The sequence below is a fragment of the Dipodomys spectabilis genome, unplaced genomic scaffold (assembly GCF_019054845.1).
Source record: "Dipodomys spectabilis isolate Male_0828 unplaced genomic scaffold, ASM1905484v1 ptg000069l, whole genome shotgun sequence".
NCBI lineage: Eukaryota > Metazoa > Chordata > Mammalia > Rodentia > Heteromyidae > Dipodomys > Dipodomys spectabilis.
This window is the reverse complement of record NW_024870746.1, coordinates 7,286,953-7,305,509: the sequence shown is the minus strand read 5'-3', so window position 1 is coordinate 7,305,509 and position 18,557 is coordinate 7,286,953. Positions and strand designations below refer to the sequence as shown.

The window sequence follows — 18,557 nt, the reverse complement described above, 5'->3', positions numbered from 1 at the left end:
GGCAAGCGCTCTACCACTGAGCCACCTTCCCAGCCCTTTTTTTTTTTTTTTTTGCTAGTCATGGGGCCAGAACTCTGGGCCTGGGTGCTGTCCCTCAGCTCTTCAGCTCAAGGCTAGTGCTTTACCACTTGAGCCACAGTGCCACTTCTGGCTTTTTCTGCTTATGTGGTGCTGAGGATTCGAACCCAGGGCCTTATGCATGCAAGGCAAGCACTCTACCACTGAGCCACCTTCCCTGCCCCCTCCATGCGATTCTTATCTCCAATTAATCAACAGAAAACTCTAAGTGAAGCTGTGGCTCAAGTGATAGAGCTCTAGCTTTGAACTAAATAAAAAGCTGATGGACAGCACCCAGACCTTGAATTCAAGTCTCAGGGTTGCCCCTCCAAAAAAAAAAGTGTGTGTGGGGGGGTGGCTGGAGGTATGTGGCTCAAGTGGTAAAATGCCAGCTGTGAGCAAGAAAGCCACACAAACACATGGCCCTGATCAGGTTCATGTCCCAAAATAGGCAAAAAAAAAAAAAAAAGGGGGGGGGGGGGAGGTTAGGGAAGAATGCCATCTACAACCTGAGCTATAGCATGCATAAAGTCTAAGGTTCAATCCCCAGCATTACCAAAACAAATTTTTTTTTTTTTTGGTGAGTGGGGTCTGACCAGAATCTTGAGGTTTTTTTATGGGGGTTCCCCTCTTAGGAAGACATCCCCTACCAAGCAGGGCAGACTGCATTTCCTAAGCTTCTTGGTTCCTTTCAGAGCCTTTAATATACTGGAAAAGCATCCTACCATGCTGAAGAAAGGATGAGAAAGTTCCTCTGATTTGAAGGTCACAGCATTCATTCAGAAATAGTTCTTTCCCTTCATCCACTGTTCACCACCACCCAGAAATCTACACTAACAAATTTATGTAAGTCATTTCCTCCACTGATACTCCTGCCCTTCTTTCCCAAGGCACTTCTGCTTTGTTAGTTAATTCCCTTTGGTAATTGGTTTTGTAGCTTTGTTAAAAGTTGTTTCTTATGTTTATCTCATTATATAGGAGAAAAAAAAACCCTGACTGGCCAAGGAGATTAGAAAAATTATGTTCACACACAGGGAGCTCCTTATTCTTTGTTCCTTTCTTCCCAGTGCTGTCCCCTGGCTGAGACCCTATCTGAAGGAGAACTGCCTGCAGTTAGAGCAACTAAGGAAGGCAGGATGACTGCAGGACCCCAGGATACATGATAACTGCCAACACCAACTACTGGAGAGAGGGTTCTCACCCCTGTGAAGGTACTGGAGAAGCTGAGCTGGGTAGGGGGGATACTGGCAGAGGAAATAAGGCAAAGATGAGCTCAGGGCCCCCAGAGAATGAAGCCTTTGTGTAGGGTACAGATGAGGGACAAGGGGGTGATTGTGTGGGAGGGCTGGAAGTGCCACGTAGACTGGCACTGCCATAACTGGCATCAGATTCACCCTTCTACTCCAAGAACTCCTTATACTCCAAGGGACCAGTACCAGACATGACCAAGAAAAGGTGGATATACCTGAAGACTTTAAAAGATAGAAAGATGGGGATGTGCAGCCGAAAGAAAATGAGAGGTGTCCCCAAATATTATCCCAGACTCAAGGAATAAGAGGCAGAAAGAAAAAGACAGAAGCAGCTTTTACTATATTTACATCCAACAAAACTTTGCAGGTAACAATCCTTATTGCACAGTCAGGGCCCTGGGTGGACCGGAAGGATCAGGAGTAAAGGAGGCACCAGTTCTTCCTAAGGGGAGCGTGGCACTCCTCTAGTTCTCCATTCAAGGAGCTGCAAGCCACAGTACCCCATTTCCCTTCTCTTTCTTACTCTCCATAAGAATCTCATTAACCTAGGGGGCTGTGGTTCCAGAATAAATAACTTAAACTACAAATACTAAGGTAGAAAGGTATGGAGAGCCTTGGGACTCTCTCAGCAGTGCCACAGAGAAGAGGAACCATCATTGGTGGGGAATGAGATCCCTTCCTCCCATTCAGGGCAAAGGCTCATTAGCTCTGTATCTTTCTGGTTGTTTTTTAAAACAAAAACTGCTAAGATGACCAGACCACATATCTGTGGGTACCCTGGAGAGGAGTTCCTGCATTAGGACAGGGGAAGAACAGAGTTGTGCCAACTCCCCCAGCTCTCCCCAACATCATCATGGACATATTGGGCAGGTTGGAGATAGGGGAATTCTGACTTTTGGTAACAGCGGGTCCATCTTCCTGCTGCTTCCATTTGGAGCCTATGGCTGAACAGGCTTCCTAGCCTGTTCCCAGCTCTTCTATGAAGGGAAGCAGGTTGTCTCTAATATTCTTTCTCCCTCCCCACCCAAAGCTGGAGAGGGAAAGCTTAAGGGTCTTTAGCATTCCAGAGGTGCCCCAAAACATTTTCGGCAGTCAATGGCCTTGGGAGTAGGCATCTGTGCCCGCCGCTGCCTCAGCTCCTCCTTGCCCATGCTATTGGCCAGCTTGTTGAAGGCAGACTTGTACTTCTTGTCGAAGGCCACTAGGGAAGAAGGTCAAGGGGATGTATTAGGACCCCAGCCTCTCACACTTAGTTCCATATCCCTACACTCACCCCACTGTCTTGCTCCCTCACCTATGTCCACATGGTCCTTCCCCAGAGCAGCCATTGTCAGGAATAAGATCTCTCGGTAGATGCCTCTGTAATAGATACAAAAGGGTGTGGATGAGAGAAGAGATGTGGGAAGCACAGGACAGGTCAGGACCCATCCAGATGGAACACTCTACCTCTGTAGGTGCAGGCCAGTGGGAGGGGGCCCTAGAGTTTCCAGCAGGAGTCCTACAGCCTTGTGCACCTCATTGAGTCCAACATGGCGCAGCACTAACTCCAATAATGCAAAGCTAAGACATGCAGGTACTGGGCCTGGCCATACAACCCGCTGTGGGATCTGGCCTGTGAAAGGAAGGAAGACCGTCAAAATCACTGGGTCTTCTAGGTGTAGGACTCAACCCTCCCACCCCTAGGTCAAATACTAAACTCACTGTGGACCCTCCAGAGCACGTAAAGAGGTGGGCAGCTGTTGGGGTCAGGAGTCAGGATATCCCACAGCAGGCGCACCTGCACAGAGGCTGGATCAGGAGTTAGCCAAGGAGGTGGGGCCTGAGGGAGCTGAGACAGAAGAGACAGGTTCATAGAATGAGAGGCAGAGGGGAAAAAAAAAAAAAAAGGTCAGGTGCAGGCACTGGTGACTCATGCTTGTAATCCTAGCTACTTAGGAGACTGAGATCTGAGGATCACAGTTCAAAGCCAGCCTGGGCAGGAAAGTCCGTGAGACTCTTATCTCCAATTAACCACCTGAAAAGCAGAGATGGCCCTGTGGCTCAAGTGGTAGAGCGCTCGCCCTGAGTTGAAGGGCTCAGGGACAGTGCCCAGGCCCAGAGTTAAAGACACATGACGGACAAAAGAGGCTAGGAATCTGGCTCAGTGGTAGAGCGCTAGCCTTGAGCTGAAGAGCTGAGGGACAGCACCCAGGCCCAGAGTTCAGGCCCCACAAGGAGACAGAAAAGAATCCTTGTCTCCCAAGAAAATACAAGCTTCCAAAAGCAAGAATTTTGTTTTATAAGCTGCTATATCCCTGGTGCCTGAAAATTGGTCCTGGAACCTAAAAGATGTTCAATAAATACTGGTAGAATGAACAAGCAAGTATGAAGGAGTGATTTTGTAAGTACCAGGCACTGGATAAGGTGTCTATGCACAGCTCTGTGAGATCACTCTTGCACCACTTTACAGGCGTCTAAACTGAGGCTCAGAGTGGCGAAGTTAGGGCTCAGGAGTCAAACCAGCCACAATAGATTCCTCAGCTTTGTCTTTTTTGGTGTCAAGGACAGATAGGACCAAGAGACAGAGCTGGGAGACACAGAGGAAGGCATTCAGTAAGCAGGAACCACCTGGGGGCACTGACCTGAGTGGGTGGGGGCCCATCACAGGAGGCCAGCACCAGGCCCGGTAGAATACTAGGCAGGCGCAGCCGTTGGAAATACCACAGAAGGTTCCAGAAGATGATGGGATGGGCAGCAGGCAGTTCAGGCAATGCCAAGACCTCACTGCCCTCATTCTCAACCAGTGACTCTAGTTCCTTACGCAGCACCAGGGGGCTCAGGTATGCCCATGCTCCACTCTCGACCCTCCGAGATGCACCCTAAGACACAAAGCGGGAGAGTGTGTACAAAGTCCCATTCCTACAGCCTTGCCTCCCACTGAGCCAGCATGTCTAAAACTTCTGAGATGCCTCTTACCCTCCAGGCCCATCTACCTGGTACGCTTACCCCTCCCTGCACACTCCTATTCCTTATTCCCATCTGGCCCAGCTCTTACCCCCATGTGCCCATTGCAGAGCTGGGGTTCATCCAAAGCAAGGCAGAGTCTGCGGTCACTGAGCACAGGACCAGGACCCCCAGGGACAGGAGCATCTTTGCTGTCACTGGCACCAGCAGGGGTAGGCTTGGGGCTGGAGGCACTGCAGGGGCACAGCAGGAGGAGTCAGCTCTTGGCCATCCACTTCCCTGTCCCTCCCATAGCACTTGACCTGCTTTGGGCACCTGGGTCGGGAATCAAGGGTCTGGACACTGAGCAGGGGCACAAAGGGGCAAGCGCAGAAGGGGCAAGTTGTGTTGAGGTTAGAGTCATCAGGTGCCCAGCCAGCCATGATTTCCTCATCGTACACCAGTGAATCACAGGCACGGCACAAGGAGCAGCTAGACAGCAGAATCTGCAGGCAAGGAGACCCCAGGAAATAGGCCCAACTTGGCCTCCGGTGCTCTGAAGCCCATGTACCTTCCCCAGTCTTTCCACCCAAGCCAAGCCTCCTGGCTCCATCTCCTCCCCATCCCCTGCTTTCCTCAGGGTGACTATGTGGTCTGTGACAGCACAGCTGTGGGTAGGGTTATCCTCACTTCCAGGGAAGGTGGCTGGAAGGGTCCAGGAGTGTCACTGAGGCGCTCGGAGGAACGGCGCAGGCTCAGGCTGCTGAGAGAAGACTCTGAGAGGTCCCACTCACTGCCCAGAGAGGCTGAGCTCTGCCATTACAAGAGAAAGCACAGTTAGCCTGCCTTACACTTCTCTTTGCCCAGAATGCTGATTTTAGCCACTCTCAGAGCCCCCTTTGGGGCTGCTCCTCCCCAGGCCTCCCAACACTAAGGCTACCTCAGAGGCAGTGGATCCAGGGCGCTCCCGGGGCCTCAGGAGGCTGTCCATGGGACTGCGGCGGGCTGGGGGAGGCAGGTCAGGGGGGAGCTCCACTGGGGGAATGCGAGAGGCAGGAGAACGGCGGGAAGGAGTGAGCAGCTGTTGGAGGCGGGCACCCAGCCCTCGTCGGGGGGTGCCAGCCTCATCCTGATGTCCGCTAGCCTTGGACCCTCGTCCACTTAGCCCTTCCAAGGCTTCAGTGGACTGAGCACTCAGGACTGAGCCTGAGCCTCCTGGGCTTCCTCCAGTTGCTGGATCCTCCCCTGTCAGGCTCAGATCTGAAAGACTTCCATCATGCCAGGGCACAGGTGAGCCCCGGGGTTCCAGGACCCCTAAGGCCTCTATCACTGCAGAACAAAGAAAATCAGGAAAGATAGAGCCCAGCCTCAACGTCAGCCACCCCTTGCCTGGCACCACAACCACACCGTGACATTCTAGGTAACATTCCCCCTGGGTCTGCTGTACTCACCACGAAGGGCCACCCTTCCATCCTCACCCAGTTCTTCCCCACTTTCACTGGCAAGTGGTTAAGAAAGCTGACTGGGAACAGAAGGAAGGTCAGAAAAGGGCACTCACTATGGGCCACACCAGCTTCCACAGTGGGCTGTGCCCCTCGGGCACTGCCCAGGCTGCCACTTTTCACCAGGCGTCCAGTGGGTGAGGCTGGGTCCCTTATACTTCGCCCAGCCCATGTAGTTTGGCGCTGAAGGGGGCGGTTTGGGGAAAGTCGCTCCAGATAAGATTCTGTGGTAAGCAGAGAAGGGGTTTAAAATGGCTAGTTAGAACCTAGTTCCATTCCAAAACAACTCATTGAATGGGTCTGAGTTTGCAGAGCTCCTCCAAGGCTACCAAACAGGGACATTTTACCCATCCCCAGAAGCCCCATGCCAACCACTAGGCCAGCTCCAGCTCACCATACCTCTCCCTGCCTGAACCTGGAGGCCTCATCCCCACCCACCTGTCTGGGAGCTGCCTGCCTCTTGGTGTGCTGTGACCTTCTGTTGCTGCTGCTGCTGCTGTTGCTGCTGCTGCTGCTGCTGCTGCTGCTGCTTCTGCTGCTGCTGCTGCTGCTGCTGCTGCTGCTGCCGTTCTCTCAAGGGCTGGCGGAACTGAGCAGCCCCCAGGACAACATTTCGGAGCTTGGCCCAGCGCAGACGCCCACCTGGTGTACCAGATGGCCACTTGCTTTCCAGTACTGCCTGCCAATTATAGGATAGCCTGTTCTGACCCCAGTCTGATGCCTCCCTCCAATCCTGGAGCCCCAGAGACTATGCTCCCCTCCAGATATCCTGCCTAGGACTGTCTGGGTAGTGACGGCTCAGTGAGGAACAAGAGTTCAGAAAAAGTAGTTGTTGGTAGCTGCCTCTGAGAGGAACTAGAGAATGCCAGGAATAATGGAGAAAATTTGTAGTTAAAAACTTTGTAAAGCCAGGCGCCAGTGGCTCACGCCTGTAATGCTAACTACTCAGGAAGCTGAGATCAGAGGATCGCGGTTCAAAGCCAGCCTGGGTAGCAAAGTCCATGAGACTCTTACCTCCAATAAACCACCAGAAAACTGGAAGTGGTGCTGTGACTCAAGTGGTAGAGCGCTCACCTTAAGGTGAAGACCTGAGGGACAGCGCCCAGGCCCAGAGTTCAAACCCCACAACCGACAAAAACAAAAACTTTGTATTGGGGCTGGAAAGGAGGCTCAGTGGTAGAATGCTTGCCTTGCATGCATGAGGCCCTGGGTTCAATTCCTCAGCACCACTTAAGCAGAAAAAGCCAGAAGTGGTGCTGTGGCTCAAGTAGTAGAGCACTAGCCTTGAGCTGAAGAGCTGAGGGACAGTGCCCAGGCCCGGAGTTCAGGCTCCATGACCAGCAAAAAACAAATAAACAAACAAACAAAAAACAAACTTTGTATTTATAAATGGAATGGCCCTGAAGAAGTCAGTTTAGTTTTTGGTTATTAAGTTTTCTTATCTGAAAAATGTAAAGCAGTTTAGCATCATGGATAAGAGGCTCATGGGCTGGAAATGTGGCTCAGTGGTAGAGTGTTTGCCTAGCATGCATGAAGCCCTGGGTTTGGCTTCTCCATACCACATAAACAGAAAAAGCCAGAAGTGGCACTGTGGCTCAAGTGGTAGAATGCTACCCTTGAGCAAAAGAAGCTCAAGGACAGTACCCAGGCCCTTAGTTCAAACCCCAGGACTGTCAAAAAAGAAAAAAAAAAAAAGGCTCAATTAGAAACATGGGAATAGCTTTGCGTATGTTCTGACTCTCTAATGCTCACTGAAGAACCTTGAATTCTATGCAACTTCATCTCATCTATAAGATGGAGGTTCTACCTCATTGAACATTGTGAAAATAAAATAATTTTAACTACATTTAGAACAGCACCTGATATGTTGGCTAATACTGTTAGCTTATTAGTTTAGGGCTGTCGTGAGAAGTAAAGAAGCCATTGATATTGATAAAACATTGGGATTGATAAAACTTCCAATCAGTGCTAAGGTGCCACAGTTTTGAGTGACAGTGGCTACAGGACCTAGTTGGATTGCATAGGCCTAATCGCCAAGGAGTGGGAAGAACAGTAGCTGGGTTTGTGCCTATGTACACCCTGGCACCAAATGCCATCCACCTCTTCCCCAAAATTAAGTACCTTGTTGTAGTAACCATAGGTGATAGTGTTGGGCACAATGCCTGCCCGCCGCATCTCCAGCATGACCCGTACAGACAACACAGGCTGCCCATAGTGTGAGCAGAGCTGCATCAGCACCCGGTAACACACCTGGGCCAAGAGAGGCACAGGATATAGAAGAGATCCATTCCCCACCAAAATCTTCAAGTCTGCACCCTCCCCCAACCTCTCATTTTCCCTAATCTTGCTAGTCCCTGGCAGCTCCTTCCTGCTGCCCTCATCTCTCCCTAATCCCCTTAACATGGCCACTTACTTAGTGATTGTTTATGGAGCCTCTGGGCTCCCCATCAAGTTTCCTTCTCAGCCCCAAGGCTGCACAAGCCTCACTGGGACTGGGGGTTGGGCAAGACCATGTAGGTAAATAGTTGCCTACCTCATCAGGGAGCACCACCTTTCGGCTCTCCATCTCACGCAGTACGTGGTAGGCTGTGTGTAGGGCCCGCACCCGGGAGGGTGCAGACCGCACATAGGCTGGCAGACACAGGAACCACAGCCCATAGCAGTGCCCCAGCAGGCACCGAGCCCAAAGCTCCGGCACAGTTGCTGACTTCTGTGCCATCCGCTGTGCAACCTTCATCTCCTAGGTGAGTCAAGGGATAGGACAAAGTGAATGCAATGCCAGGGCAGGACTTAAAATGTGATTGAGCGAAGCAGCACCTTCCCTTGGTACTGCACAGGCTGTGACCCTTCTTGGAGTCTCAGGAAGAAAGGCCTGGCCCTTGAGTATGGGCAGGTACCCTGGAAAATGCAGCCAGCTCCTGGATTACTAAAGTGCTCAGGAGATGAGGAGGAAGAGGAGGAGGTGGACGGAGAGGAGGAACAGGTGGAAGAGGAGGAGGAGGAGAATAACATCAAAACGAAATAATGTGGGGCTGGGAAGGTGGCTCAGTGGTAGAGCGCTTGCCTTGCATGCAAGAGGCCCTGGATTCGATTCCTCAGTGACTGGACCCAAAAAAACCAAAAAACCTAAATAATGTTTGTATAGTGCTTTTTATTTGCCCCGCTTATATAAACCTCCTAGCACCCTTATAGGTTAAATATCATTGTTATCCTTATTTGACAGGTAACACTGAAGGAACAGCCCTTGGCATGAGCCAGGTTCCCCTGTGGGGCCCACTTGCTGGTTTACCTGTTTGGTACGGCGAGGGGCAGGACTGCTGGGAGTGCTACGGGATGGGCCTGGCACAGGCAGGGCCCCTGTCTGCTCTTGAGGAGACTCAAACAGCTCAGCACGCAGCTCTGGGAACCCATCGTAACTGGAAAGACAGAGGCAACATCAGAGCAGTCAACACAGGACCAGGCAAACAGGCTGGTTCAGCCCAAGGGGCTTTGAAATACATGAGGGAAAGAGAGGCTCTCACCAGTACTGGGGAGTAGATTCCCCACCCTCTGGTACTGGGGGCTCCTCAGGGGGTGTGATAAAGACAGTGAGCTCACTTCCAGATAGCTCTTCCAGCTCCACTAAGGCTGTCGGCTCAGGCTTCTCCTGCTCTGGGTGGACCTGGAACAGGATGGCAAGAGAATAAGCATTAAGAGAGTGGGCATGGAACAGAGCTTGGATACCCAGAAGATGGCATCTCCTGGGAAAGCATATCCATAGGGAAGTAGTCCTGAAGACATAGCTAGGGGGTGGAGGGTAGGAATGCATGAATCCAAGCCCAGGTAGTATCATCATGATCACAGCTGAGATGCACATCTGTGACAGAGACAACCAGGAGGAAAGAAAAGGCCAATCGGTGCTAAGAGAAGGGATCATAATACCTTATCAACACAAGAGTCAAAGAATTCAAGGGCAGCATGTCGAGCAGAGCCAAAAGAACATTCCTCAATGAACTGTGAGAACATCTGTGTGTGCAGCAGCTGAGAGTACAGCTTATGGCTGGAGCGTTCACGAGACTTGAGGAAACCTGAGGAGGTAGAAAGACAAAAGGGGGGCAGGTAAACAGAGCTTTCTACCATAACCACCTCTCCCTATACCCTGACATCGTCTCCTACCTGCTCAGGACCCCTGGCTGTCAAAGCTTTCTTTTCTTTGGCCTCTCTGACACAATTACCAAACAGACTGAGGGACCAGATCAACTTCCAGGGAGTCCCTTTCTTTTGTCTGTCTGCCCCACTGCCAGAGAAGAGGGGCTCTCCAACACTTTGCCCATGGGGACCACTCACCACAGGGGTCACTATGTCTACCCTATCCCAGGGGTCCCAGAGAGCAGAATCACATCTGGCTCCTCTTTGTGCCTTTGCTCTCTCCAAGACCAGGAGAATAGATGACTCAAGGCAGGTACCCATGAAATCATTTACTGAGTGAAGGAATAAACAACCAAGTGGCCTCCCAACTGCCCAGCTCCTGACCCGGCCACCCCCCCCCCCCATCCCATGATACCCTTTCTGAGCAGAGACAGGACCTCTTTACCCTGAAGGTAGAAGAGGTTGTCAACATCACGAGCCCCCTCAGAGGGGGCCTGGGTGAGGGGACGCAGGAAGTCTCTGTAGCCCTTGAGCAGACAGGCCATGAAGCGCAGGAAGGCTCCCTGGACTTCCCGCTCCAGGCGGGCCCGGCGACCACACACTGCCTCGTAGTCTGTCAGCAGGAATTCCAGAGATGTCTCCTCCTCCGGTCCAGTATAAGCTGGGGACCAATGTCCTTAAGAGTCAGAGATGGCACCTACAGTGCTTGCTACACCCCTACTTTTCACACTGACATCTCCGCCTCTGACAAACCTTACACCCACCATGGCCAAAAAAATTACCTTACAGCAATAGTTTCAAACCCTCCACTGACAAGCTCTCATTTCAGGACATGCTCAGGAATGCTGTCTCCCTCTTCCTCTAGCTTCAATCAGAATTGGAGCCAGGCACCAGTGGGTCACACCTAATAATCCTAGCTACTCAGGAGGCTGAGATTTGAGGATCATGGTTTGAAGCCCGGGCAAGAAAAGTCCATGAGACTTTCTCCAATTAACCTCCAAAAAGCCCAAAGTGGAGCTGTGACTCAAGTGGTAGTGCCAGCTTTGAGTTCAGGGACAGTGCCCAGGCCTGTTCAAGCAACAGGACTGGCACAAAAATAAAAAAAATGGAGGGGGGGCTGGGAAGGTGGCTCAGTGGTAGAGCGCTTGCCTTGCATGCATGAGGCCCTGGGTTCCATTCCTCAGCACCACATAAGCAAAAAAAAAAAAAAAAGGAGGGGCTGGGAAGGTGGCTCAGTAGTAGAGCACTTGCCTTGCATGCCTGAGGCCCTGGGTTCGATTCCTCAGCACCATATAAGCAAAAAGAAAAAAGCCGGAAGTGGTGCTGTGGCTCAAGTGGTAGAGCGCTAGCCTTGAGCTGAAGAGCTGAGGGACAGTGCCCAGGCCCGGAGTTCAGGCCCCACGACCGGACCCAAAAATATAAATAAATAAAAATAAAATAAAATAAGGAATTGGAACCCCCTTACTTCCTAATCCTAATTCCTCTAGCCCCCTTAAAGAATACCTAGCTTAGCCGGGCGCTGGTGGCTCACACCTGTAATCCTAGCTACTCAGGAGGCTGAGATCTGAGGATCGCGGTTCAAAGCCAGCCCGGGCAGGAGAGACCGTGAGACTCCTATCTCCAATAAACCACCAGAAAACCGGAAGTGGCGCTGTAGCTCAAGTGGTAGAGCGCTCGCCTTGAGCTGAAGAGCTGAGGGACAGCGCCCAGGCCCAGAGTTCAAGCCCCCACGCTCGACAAAAAAAAAAAAAAAAAAAAAGAATACCTAGCTCCCTACAGACCTCCCCCAACTGGCAGTTTGAAGCCAATAACTTTGGCTTTCCACTCCCACCCTGGCTTCCCGCTCCCACCCAGGCTTCTCACTCTGGTCCAGCTGCTGATAGAGATTTGTCAGTGTGGCCAGCAGAACTTTATAGGGTCTGCGGGGCAGGGTCCGAGGGGAGAGGGGCTTTTTTTCCTCTGTCCTGAGAGATAAGCATAAGGAGAAAGGTTAGTGGGATTTCTTTAAAGCCTCCCCCACTTTTTACCTAAAGCTCCTCTTGAGCCAATGGCACCCCACACAGCTCACCTCCCATATCCCCCTGCTGAGACCCAGCCTCTTACTGGAAGAGCGTGTTGGTGTCAAGGTCGACACAGATGACATCCGCAGGTGGGTCATGCAGATCAAAGTAACTGGAGTGGATACCCACAATGAAGGGCACGGGGGCGCTCAGCACATCTGCCAGCACCAGCGGGCAAAGTGGAATGTAGGGACACTGCCAGTGCAGCGGGAAGATCATCTGAGGCACCAGGGAATGAGAACGGGTATGGAGTCAGGGGTAGAGGGAAGAGAGAGCACATTGGCCTTGGGGCAGTGGTGCCTGTTGAGAAGCTTTGGAGCCCAACTTCGAAGAACACCTGTACCTGAAGGCTGTACTCAGGGAGAGGGCCTGAGGATCCTTCCCAAGGAAGGCAGAGTAAGGGGAAAGAGTGCAGAAATGGACGAAGGAGCATCAGAAAGAAGAGTGGCTCTGGGGAAGTGAACGGGGCAGAGTGGTACTCACCGAGACAAGGGCCTCACAGACACTGGTGAGCAGGTCCGGCCGCAGTGAGTGGACCAGCAGTTTGTGCTCTGTGAGCACAGCCAGCAGCAGTGTGACAGCCAGCTCAGGGCCCAGGCTCTGCAGCAGCTGCAAGAAACTGGCACCACTGCGGGCAATGCGGGGGTGGGGACAGGGTCACCAGGAGACTGGAGACTCTTCCCCAGACACTGGGCACAGACACCACCTGGCCAGGCTGCAGAGACCTCAACAGCTGCAACCTCAACAGCTGCCTAGTGCCTACTACATGCTGTAGCATCAAAGGGCCCCACCCCCAACTTGGGCACATACCTGAGGGGTAGGGGTGAGGACACAGGCTGACACAGGAGCAGGTTGTCATAGGGAGACATCTGCAAGGACAGAAGAACCACAGGTAGGTAATGGCTACCACTGCCCACTCCCCTCCTTCCACCTATGCAGCCTCAGTCTCAGTTTTGTTTGTTTGATCAGTCTGGAGATTGAACTCTGGGCCTTGAGCCCTTCAGCTCAAGACTCTACCACTTGAGCCACAGCACCACTTCTGGTTTTCTGAATGGTTTATTGGAGATAAGAGTCTCATGGCCTTTCCTGCCAGGGTTATAGGCGTAAGCCACCACACCCAGCAATTCTTTTTTTTTTTTTTTCATTCGTTTTTTGTTTATGTGACACTGAGGAATTGAACCCAGGGTCTCATGCATGCCAGGCAAGCACTCTATCATTAAGCACATTCCCAGGCTATAGAGTGCCAGTCTTCTTCCCTCCCCCCCCCCCCCCCCCCCAGTCCTGGGGCTTGAACTCAGGGCCTGTGCACTGTCCTTAAGCTTCTTTTGCTCAAGGTTAGCACTCTACCACTTGAGCCACAGATCCACTTGTGGCTTTTTCTGCTTATGTGGTACTGAGGAATCGAACCCAGGGTTTCATGTGTGCTAGGCAAGCACTACCACTACCACTAAAAGCCACCTTCCCAGCCCGCAGTCTCAGTTCTTACCTGCACTAGGATGCGGGGTCTCTGTGGGGAAGGGAATGGGACGTTGTGAATGAAGTGGGAGATGTGCCTGGGAAGGGAGGGAAACAGGTGAGGCAGATACTCCAGCTTATTCCTTTCTTGCCTCCACTACGAGTTCTTATCTCCTCATATGCACAAGAATCTCATTTCTCCTGGAACTCCACTTCCACACTTGTGCTAGCCACCAGAGCCTCCATCACACAGCGAGAGATTCGCTCTGGGCATCCACAGTTCTACCAAGAATACACTAGATTTCAGGCTGGATCCACTCACTGCCAGCCAGTGACATTTTTCCAGTGGGCTCACAATGTACAACCACATACTGCAGCCCTATGCCCATCCTAACCCCTGATCTCCTCCCTGATCTATCCCATCTCTCCAGGCCTGACTCCTTAATGCTTCGTAACTCCTTCCCAGTGTCAGAGGAGCTGTGCTCACGCTTCCAAGGGCAGGCGGTGGGGGCCTGAGACGGAGTAGCGATAAAGGAAGGTGAGGAAGGCTCGGAAGGCTGGGAAGGCAGGCCACCGGGACAACACAGCAATGGCACGCCGACTACGCACAGCTCGGCCCCCCAGTGCCCGGCCCCGCTCCACGGCACTCAGCAGGCCGAGTGCCCGTGCCTGTCGCTCTGACAGTCTGGCCCTGGGGAACGCCTCGTAGAACTGCAGGGCTGCACCGTACACCTGGCCAGGGGTAAGAAGGACAGTCAGGCAGGCCCTGCATAGCCCAGACCCCTTACCACACTCCACACACCCACCTTATCACCAGCAGCACCCGTGAGCACAAAGGTGGAGAAGACGGGCACCGGGTACTTGGTCTGGGCAGGCCAGCACTCGATAGTGGCCCCCATAGGCAGGCAGAAGACGGGCACTGACTCGGGCAGCGGGAACGCCTCATTGTCTTCCTCCGGGTAGCGGCCCAGCAGCTCTGCACCCAGCAGAGTGGGGAGTACCCAAAAGGGGGGGGAATCCATCAGACTCCAGGGAAAGAAACCAAGGGATCCCAAAGAAGGGCCAACTGGCAAGGGGAAGTAAACTGGAGACTGAAATACCAGCCGAAAGGCATCAGGGCAGAGACACAGGGAGGGTCAAGGGACAAGAGGGACAAAGGGCCGCTCACCTGCCTCATATGCCAGCGTGTTGGCCTTGGCCAGGCCCACCTTGAAGCACAGGTACACTGCTGGGCCCCACTGCCCCAGAAATGGCAAGAGACAAGCAGACACATAAGCTGACAAAGGTTTCTAGGTCCTTGATGGTACTTTCTGCCACCCCAAGTGGTCTTGGGTCTCCAGGGGTACCCCTAATCCCAATCTCCTCTAAACTGAATCACCCCTCAGGCTTGCCCCTAGTATCAGAGGCCTCTGGTTCCAGAATGCCCTTTTTGTCCACCGTGGGGCCTGAACTCTAGGCCTGAGCGCTGCCCCTCAGCTCTTCAGCTCAAGGCTAGTGCTCTACCACTTGAGCCACAGCGCCACTTCCGGCTTTTTTTTTTTTTTTCCGCTTATGTGGTGCTGAGGAATCGAACCCAGAGCCTCATGCATGTAAGGCAAGCACTCTATCACTGAGCCACCTTCCCAGCCCCCAGAATGCCCTTTGAGCCCAGTGTCTACACCCTGACATCGATGACCTAAGTCTTCGGCTTCCAGCCCCCAGCTCAACTTACCATGCCAGGATTGAGGTTGCGGGGTAACCGGCAGTAAGTATGAGGCGTGCCCTCGCCTTTACTGGGCAGCACCAGGCAGAGGTCAGTGATGCCCAAGGCATGCAGCCCTGCCCCCTCTGCTGCCCGCCGGTAAGTGAGGTAGGTGCGGGGATGCCCAGGGCCTGGAGGGGCCAAGTTGGCTGAGTGGCTGTAGGGTGTCGTGTCAAGGACTTGGAAGCCAGGCTTGGGACGTTCCTTCCCCTCATATAACACCCTTGGCACAGAGAGCAGAAGAGGCATTAAGAGAAAAGAAGAATGACCCCAATCCTGCCAGATCTCCTAAACCTGCCTTGCCTTTAACCTAAATCTGGTTATATCCTGGCACTAGGACCTACTCCTTGCTCAACTCTATCATCCCGCGCTTCCTTTCGCCCTTGGCTGTACTTCTTGGTCATTAAAAATCCTCCATGTCTCCCACATGGCTCACACTCATGTGCTCGGTGCTAAGGTCCTCATATGAGAGCTCTCACTTCATCTTCTGAACCATCTTATAAAGAGTTACTATTCCCATTTTGCAGATGAGGAAACATGCCCTGAGAGAGGCTCTATAACCTGCCCAAGACCAGCGGACTAGGAAGTAGTAGCATTGACATATGAACAATAGTCTGAGAGGACACCATCAGTGCCCCCTTGCTAGCCCCTAGTACCATCAGTTCCCACTCCCACAACCCTACCTCTACCTCTTCAAAGCTCTCCCAGAGTCCCTCCTCCCAACCTCCCCTGGTGGCAGCATAGTTAGGGGCACACACCCCAGTTCAACGAGGGGGGGCTTGTCACGGCCCCTGCGGTAGCAGATGACAGGTTGAGTTCCCCCCAGGAGTCCGGCACTGAGTTCCAAGGGGTGGCCCCCAGCAGAAGTCTGGATGCATGTGTAGCCCTGAGGCACCTCCTCGCCCAGTGCCCTAGCGATGACTGCAACATCTGTGATGGGCTCAGCTGGCCGGGGAGAGCGCAAGGGCCCACTGGGTTCTGGAACCCACGTTTCCTCAGGGATGGGTGCTCCGTTCCCTGCAAGCCCAGCTACCACGAAATAATCCACCAGCCGGGGGGGCCGCTCCTCCGCCATGGCCCCCCCCTCACTCACTGCATCTGGAATGGTCAATTGAGAAAGAGATGGAGCAAGGATAGCTAGGGGTTGCCATGGCAACCATTCACCACCACCACCACCACCCTTCCTAGTCCTCCTAAGGAAAGGTGGGATAAGTGATCATTAGCCAATCCTCAACTCTGCCACCTGCAACACACCAGGCTCTCACAGCAACTTAAGAGAGACCAGGCCCCTTCCACTTAGTGATATAGGCCCCCTCCCCAAAGAACCCTGATGCCACTTCACCACACACAGCTAACCTGGGCTCTGATATATTGAGATGCTCACCTATTCCTTTCAAAGGTTCACCCTTTCTAACTCCCACAACAGTTACAACATGACAGAGATCACAGCATTTCTTTATAATGGCCTGAAATGATTAACATTTATCCTAGCCACAACATCATACAAATCTTAAGACTTTTTAAAGTTTTCTGGCCTTTCTGTCCTAGTTATGACATGAGAAGAGCTTTCTGATCCAACTAATGCTCTTAAAGAGTCCACATCTAAGTTTTTATTGAACCCCACAAATTTCTGGGACTTGAAAACTTGAAAAGGGTTGAAAACGCCAAGCTTTAATGTCTCCTGTCCTTTTTCCTAGCTTAATTCAACCAACCTGGCCAAACAACCAGTGCTCTGCCACCTCCGATCCTTAGGTATCTCCAGTTAGGTGCTCAGTGGCTGTGGGAGATAGTTTCAGCCACTCATGCCCTATTCCACGGAGCTCCAAGACAGAATCAGCCCCCACACGCCTCTCGGTGACCTTTCTCACCTGCCTCCATGGCCTGACCCCAGGGAGAAGGAGCGGAGCGGCAACAGTCCTGGGGCACCCCAGGGTGCAGAAGCTGGGATGGAGCTTGGTGGGTGCCTGGTGGCAGGGGCCGATAGGCTGGGGGGTGCCTCAGAGGGAAAGGGAGGTTATACTTCCTGAAACAGTGGAGGGGAAGCTGCAGCTCAGCAGAAGTCAGCCTATGGGTGTGTGTGTGTGGTGACGGTGGTGGGGGGAGCATCGGGCCAAGCGGAACCCCAGGCCAACGGGCTCTGAGCAAAGCAAAGGAGGGTTGGAATGGCCACAGGATGTATGTGGTCTACTTAACCTCCTTCCCTTCCCCAGAGAACAGGGAGCCAAGGAATCTCCTGGAGCTCTCCTCAACCTGGCTTCTGAGCACACACATCCCAACACGAGCTAAATTTAGCCTCCAAGTCTGGGAGGTGAAGCCAGGAGTGAGCGTCAGCCTCCTGATTTAACTCCGGGGCGCAGCCCCCTCCCTCCTCCACTGCAGGGCAATGGGAGCTCTGTGCCCAAGGCAGCAGGCAGAGGCCGTTAGGTGGAACCATCCGAGGGGAGACTGGCTGGCCCCGGTGCGCTGAAGCTGGGCCAGGCCTCCCTTCCTCCAGCCGGGACAAGTCCTACAGAGGGCACCCCTTTCTCCCTGGGGAAAGCAAAGCCACTCCACGTCCCAATGTCCACATGCCGGGCTACGGGAAGTTGGGGCTGGGGCAGAGGGTGCGCCGAAGGGGAGGAGGCTGAGCAGGACCGGGAGGGCAGAGGGAAGCAGGCGCGCGGGCGGCTGAGGACGTGACGGCAGCAGCGCCGGCCGCCGCGTGACCCGCGCGGGAGGGAGGGGAGCTCGGCGCCCGCGGGAGCAGGAGGGGCGCGGGGTGTCCGGCACCGCGAGCTGCGCCCTCCCCTCCACTTTCACTTCCCCGGGAGAGAGGAAGCGGAACCAGATGTGCAGCGCTGGAGACACAGCTGGGGACAGGGTGGCCCCCATCCTCCCCCCCGCCCGCCCCGCAGGAGCGCCCTCCCACCCTCCCAGCCCGCCGCCCCGCCCGGCCCGGCCCCTACCTGCCTGCCCCGCGACTCCCCCGGCCGGCCGGCCCGCTGGCGGGTGGCTCGGAAGGTACGCTGGCGGGCCGGCGGGCGGCGGGCGGCGGGGCTACCCGGCCCCCGACATGGCGCACCCGACTTGGGCGCCGCTCCTGCCCTGGCAGCGAGTGAAGGGAGAAGAGGCGGCCGAGGACACCGGGGCTCCGTGTGCCGTGGAGGGAGATCTGGGCGGTCCCAGCGTCCCCGGCGCGCTGCGCCACGCGGGGACAGTGCTGGCGCGCCGCTAGCTCGGGCTGCGCGGTTCTCCCGGCTCCTGCGGCGCTGGGGGCCCCCCGCGCTCCTCCGCGCGCCCCGCTTTCTTCACTCCCCCTGTCCCCCCCCCCCCTTCCCGGGCCGCGGGCGCCGCCACCGCTACCCCCCCCCCTCCTCGGCCGGCGGCCGTGACCCTGGCTAGTGCCTGCCCAGCGCCCGGCCGCCTGCAGCGCGACCCCTGGCGGCTAGGAGGGCCCCCTGCA

General features: G+C 54.1%; 1 protein-coding gene across 7 annotated transcripts; it reads right to left on the bottom strand.

Annotated features, from left to right (window-relative positions):
• Positions 1 to 1,623: 1,623 nt before the first annotated feature.
• On the bottom strand, positions 1,624 to 18,352 carry Dennd4b (DENN domain containing 4B). 7 transcript variants are annotated; one of them, XM_042681685.1, is made up of 29 exons: positions 18,061 to 18,352; positions 16,984 to 17,138; positions 15,874 to 16,213; positions 15,086 to 15,338; positions 14,543 to 14,612; positions 14,181 to 14,350; positions 13,862 to 14,106; positions 13,406 to 13,472; positions 12,730 to 12,788; positions 12,403 to 12,547; positions 11,963 to 12,138; positions 11,723 to 11,823; positions 10,305 to 10,520; positions 9,653 to 9,798; positions 9,253 to 9,392; positions 9,021 to 9,147; positions 8,265 to 8,471; positions 7,853 to 7,981; positions 6,170 to 6,410; positions 5,788 to 5,955; positions 5,170 to 5,558; positions 4,920 to 5,042; positions 4,566 to 4,735; positions 4,342 to 4,483; positions 3,929 to 4,165; positions 3,009 to 3,135; positions 2,754 to 2,919; positions 2,602 to 2,666; positions 1,624 to 2,508 (listed from the first exon to the last, which is right to left on the bottom strand). In XM_042681685.1, the coding sequence occupies exons 2-29, from the start codon at positions 16,991 to 16,993 to the stop codon at positions 2,363 to 2,365; spliced, it is 4,575 nt and encodes a 1,524-aa protein (XP_042537619.1). In that variant the 5' UTR covers positions 16,994 to 17,138; positions 18,061 to 18,352; the 3' UTR covers positions 1,624 to 2,362. The 7 variants fall into 7 exon arrangements, with proteins under 7 accessions (XP_042537619.1, XP_042537620.1, XP_042537621.1 ...); XM_042681686.1 differs by lacking the exon at positions 18,061 to 18,352 and adding an exon at positions 16,828 to 16,892 and having other exon boundaries at positions 16,984 to 17,767; XM_042681687.1 differs by lacking the exon at positions 16,984 to 17,138.
• Between the last annotated feature and the right edge of the window lie 205 nt (positions 18,353 to 18,557).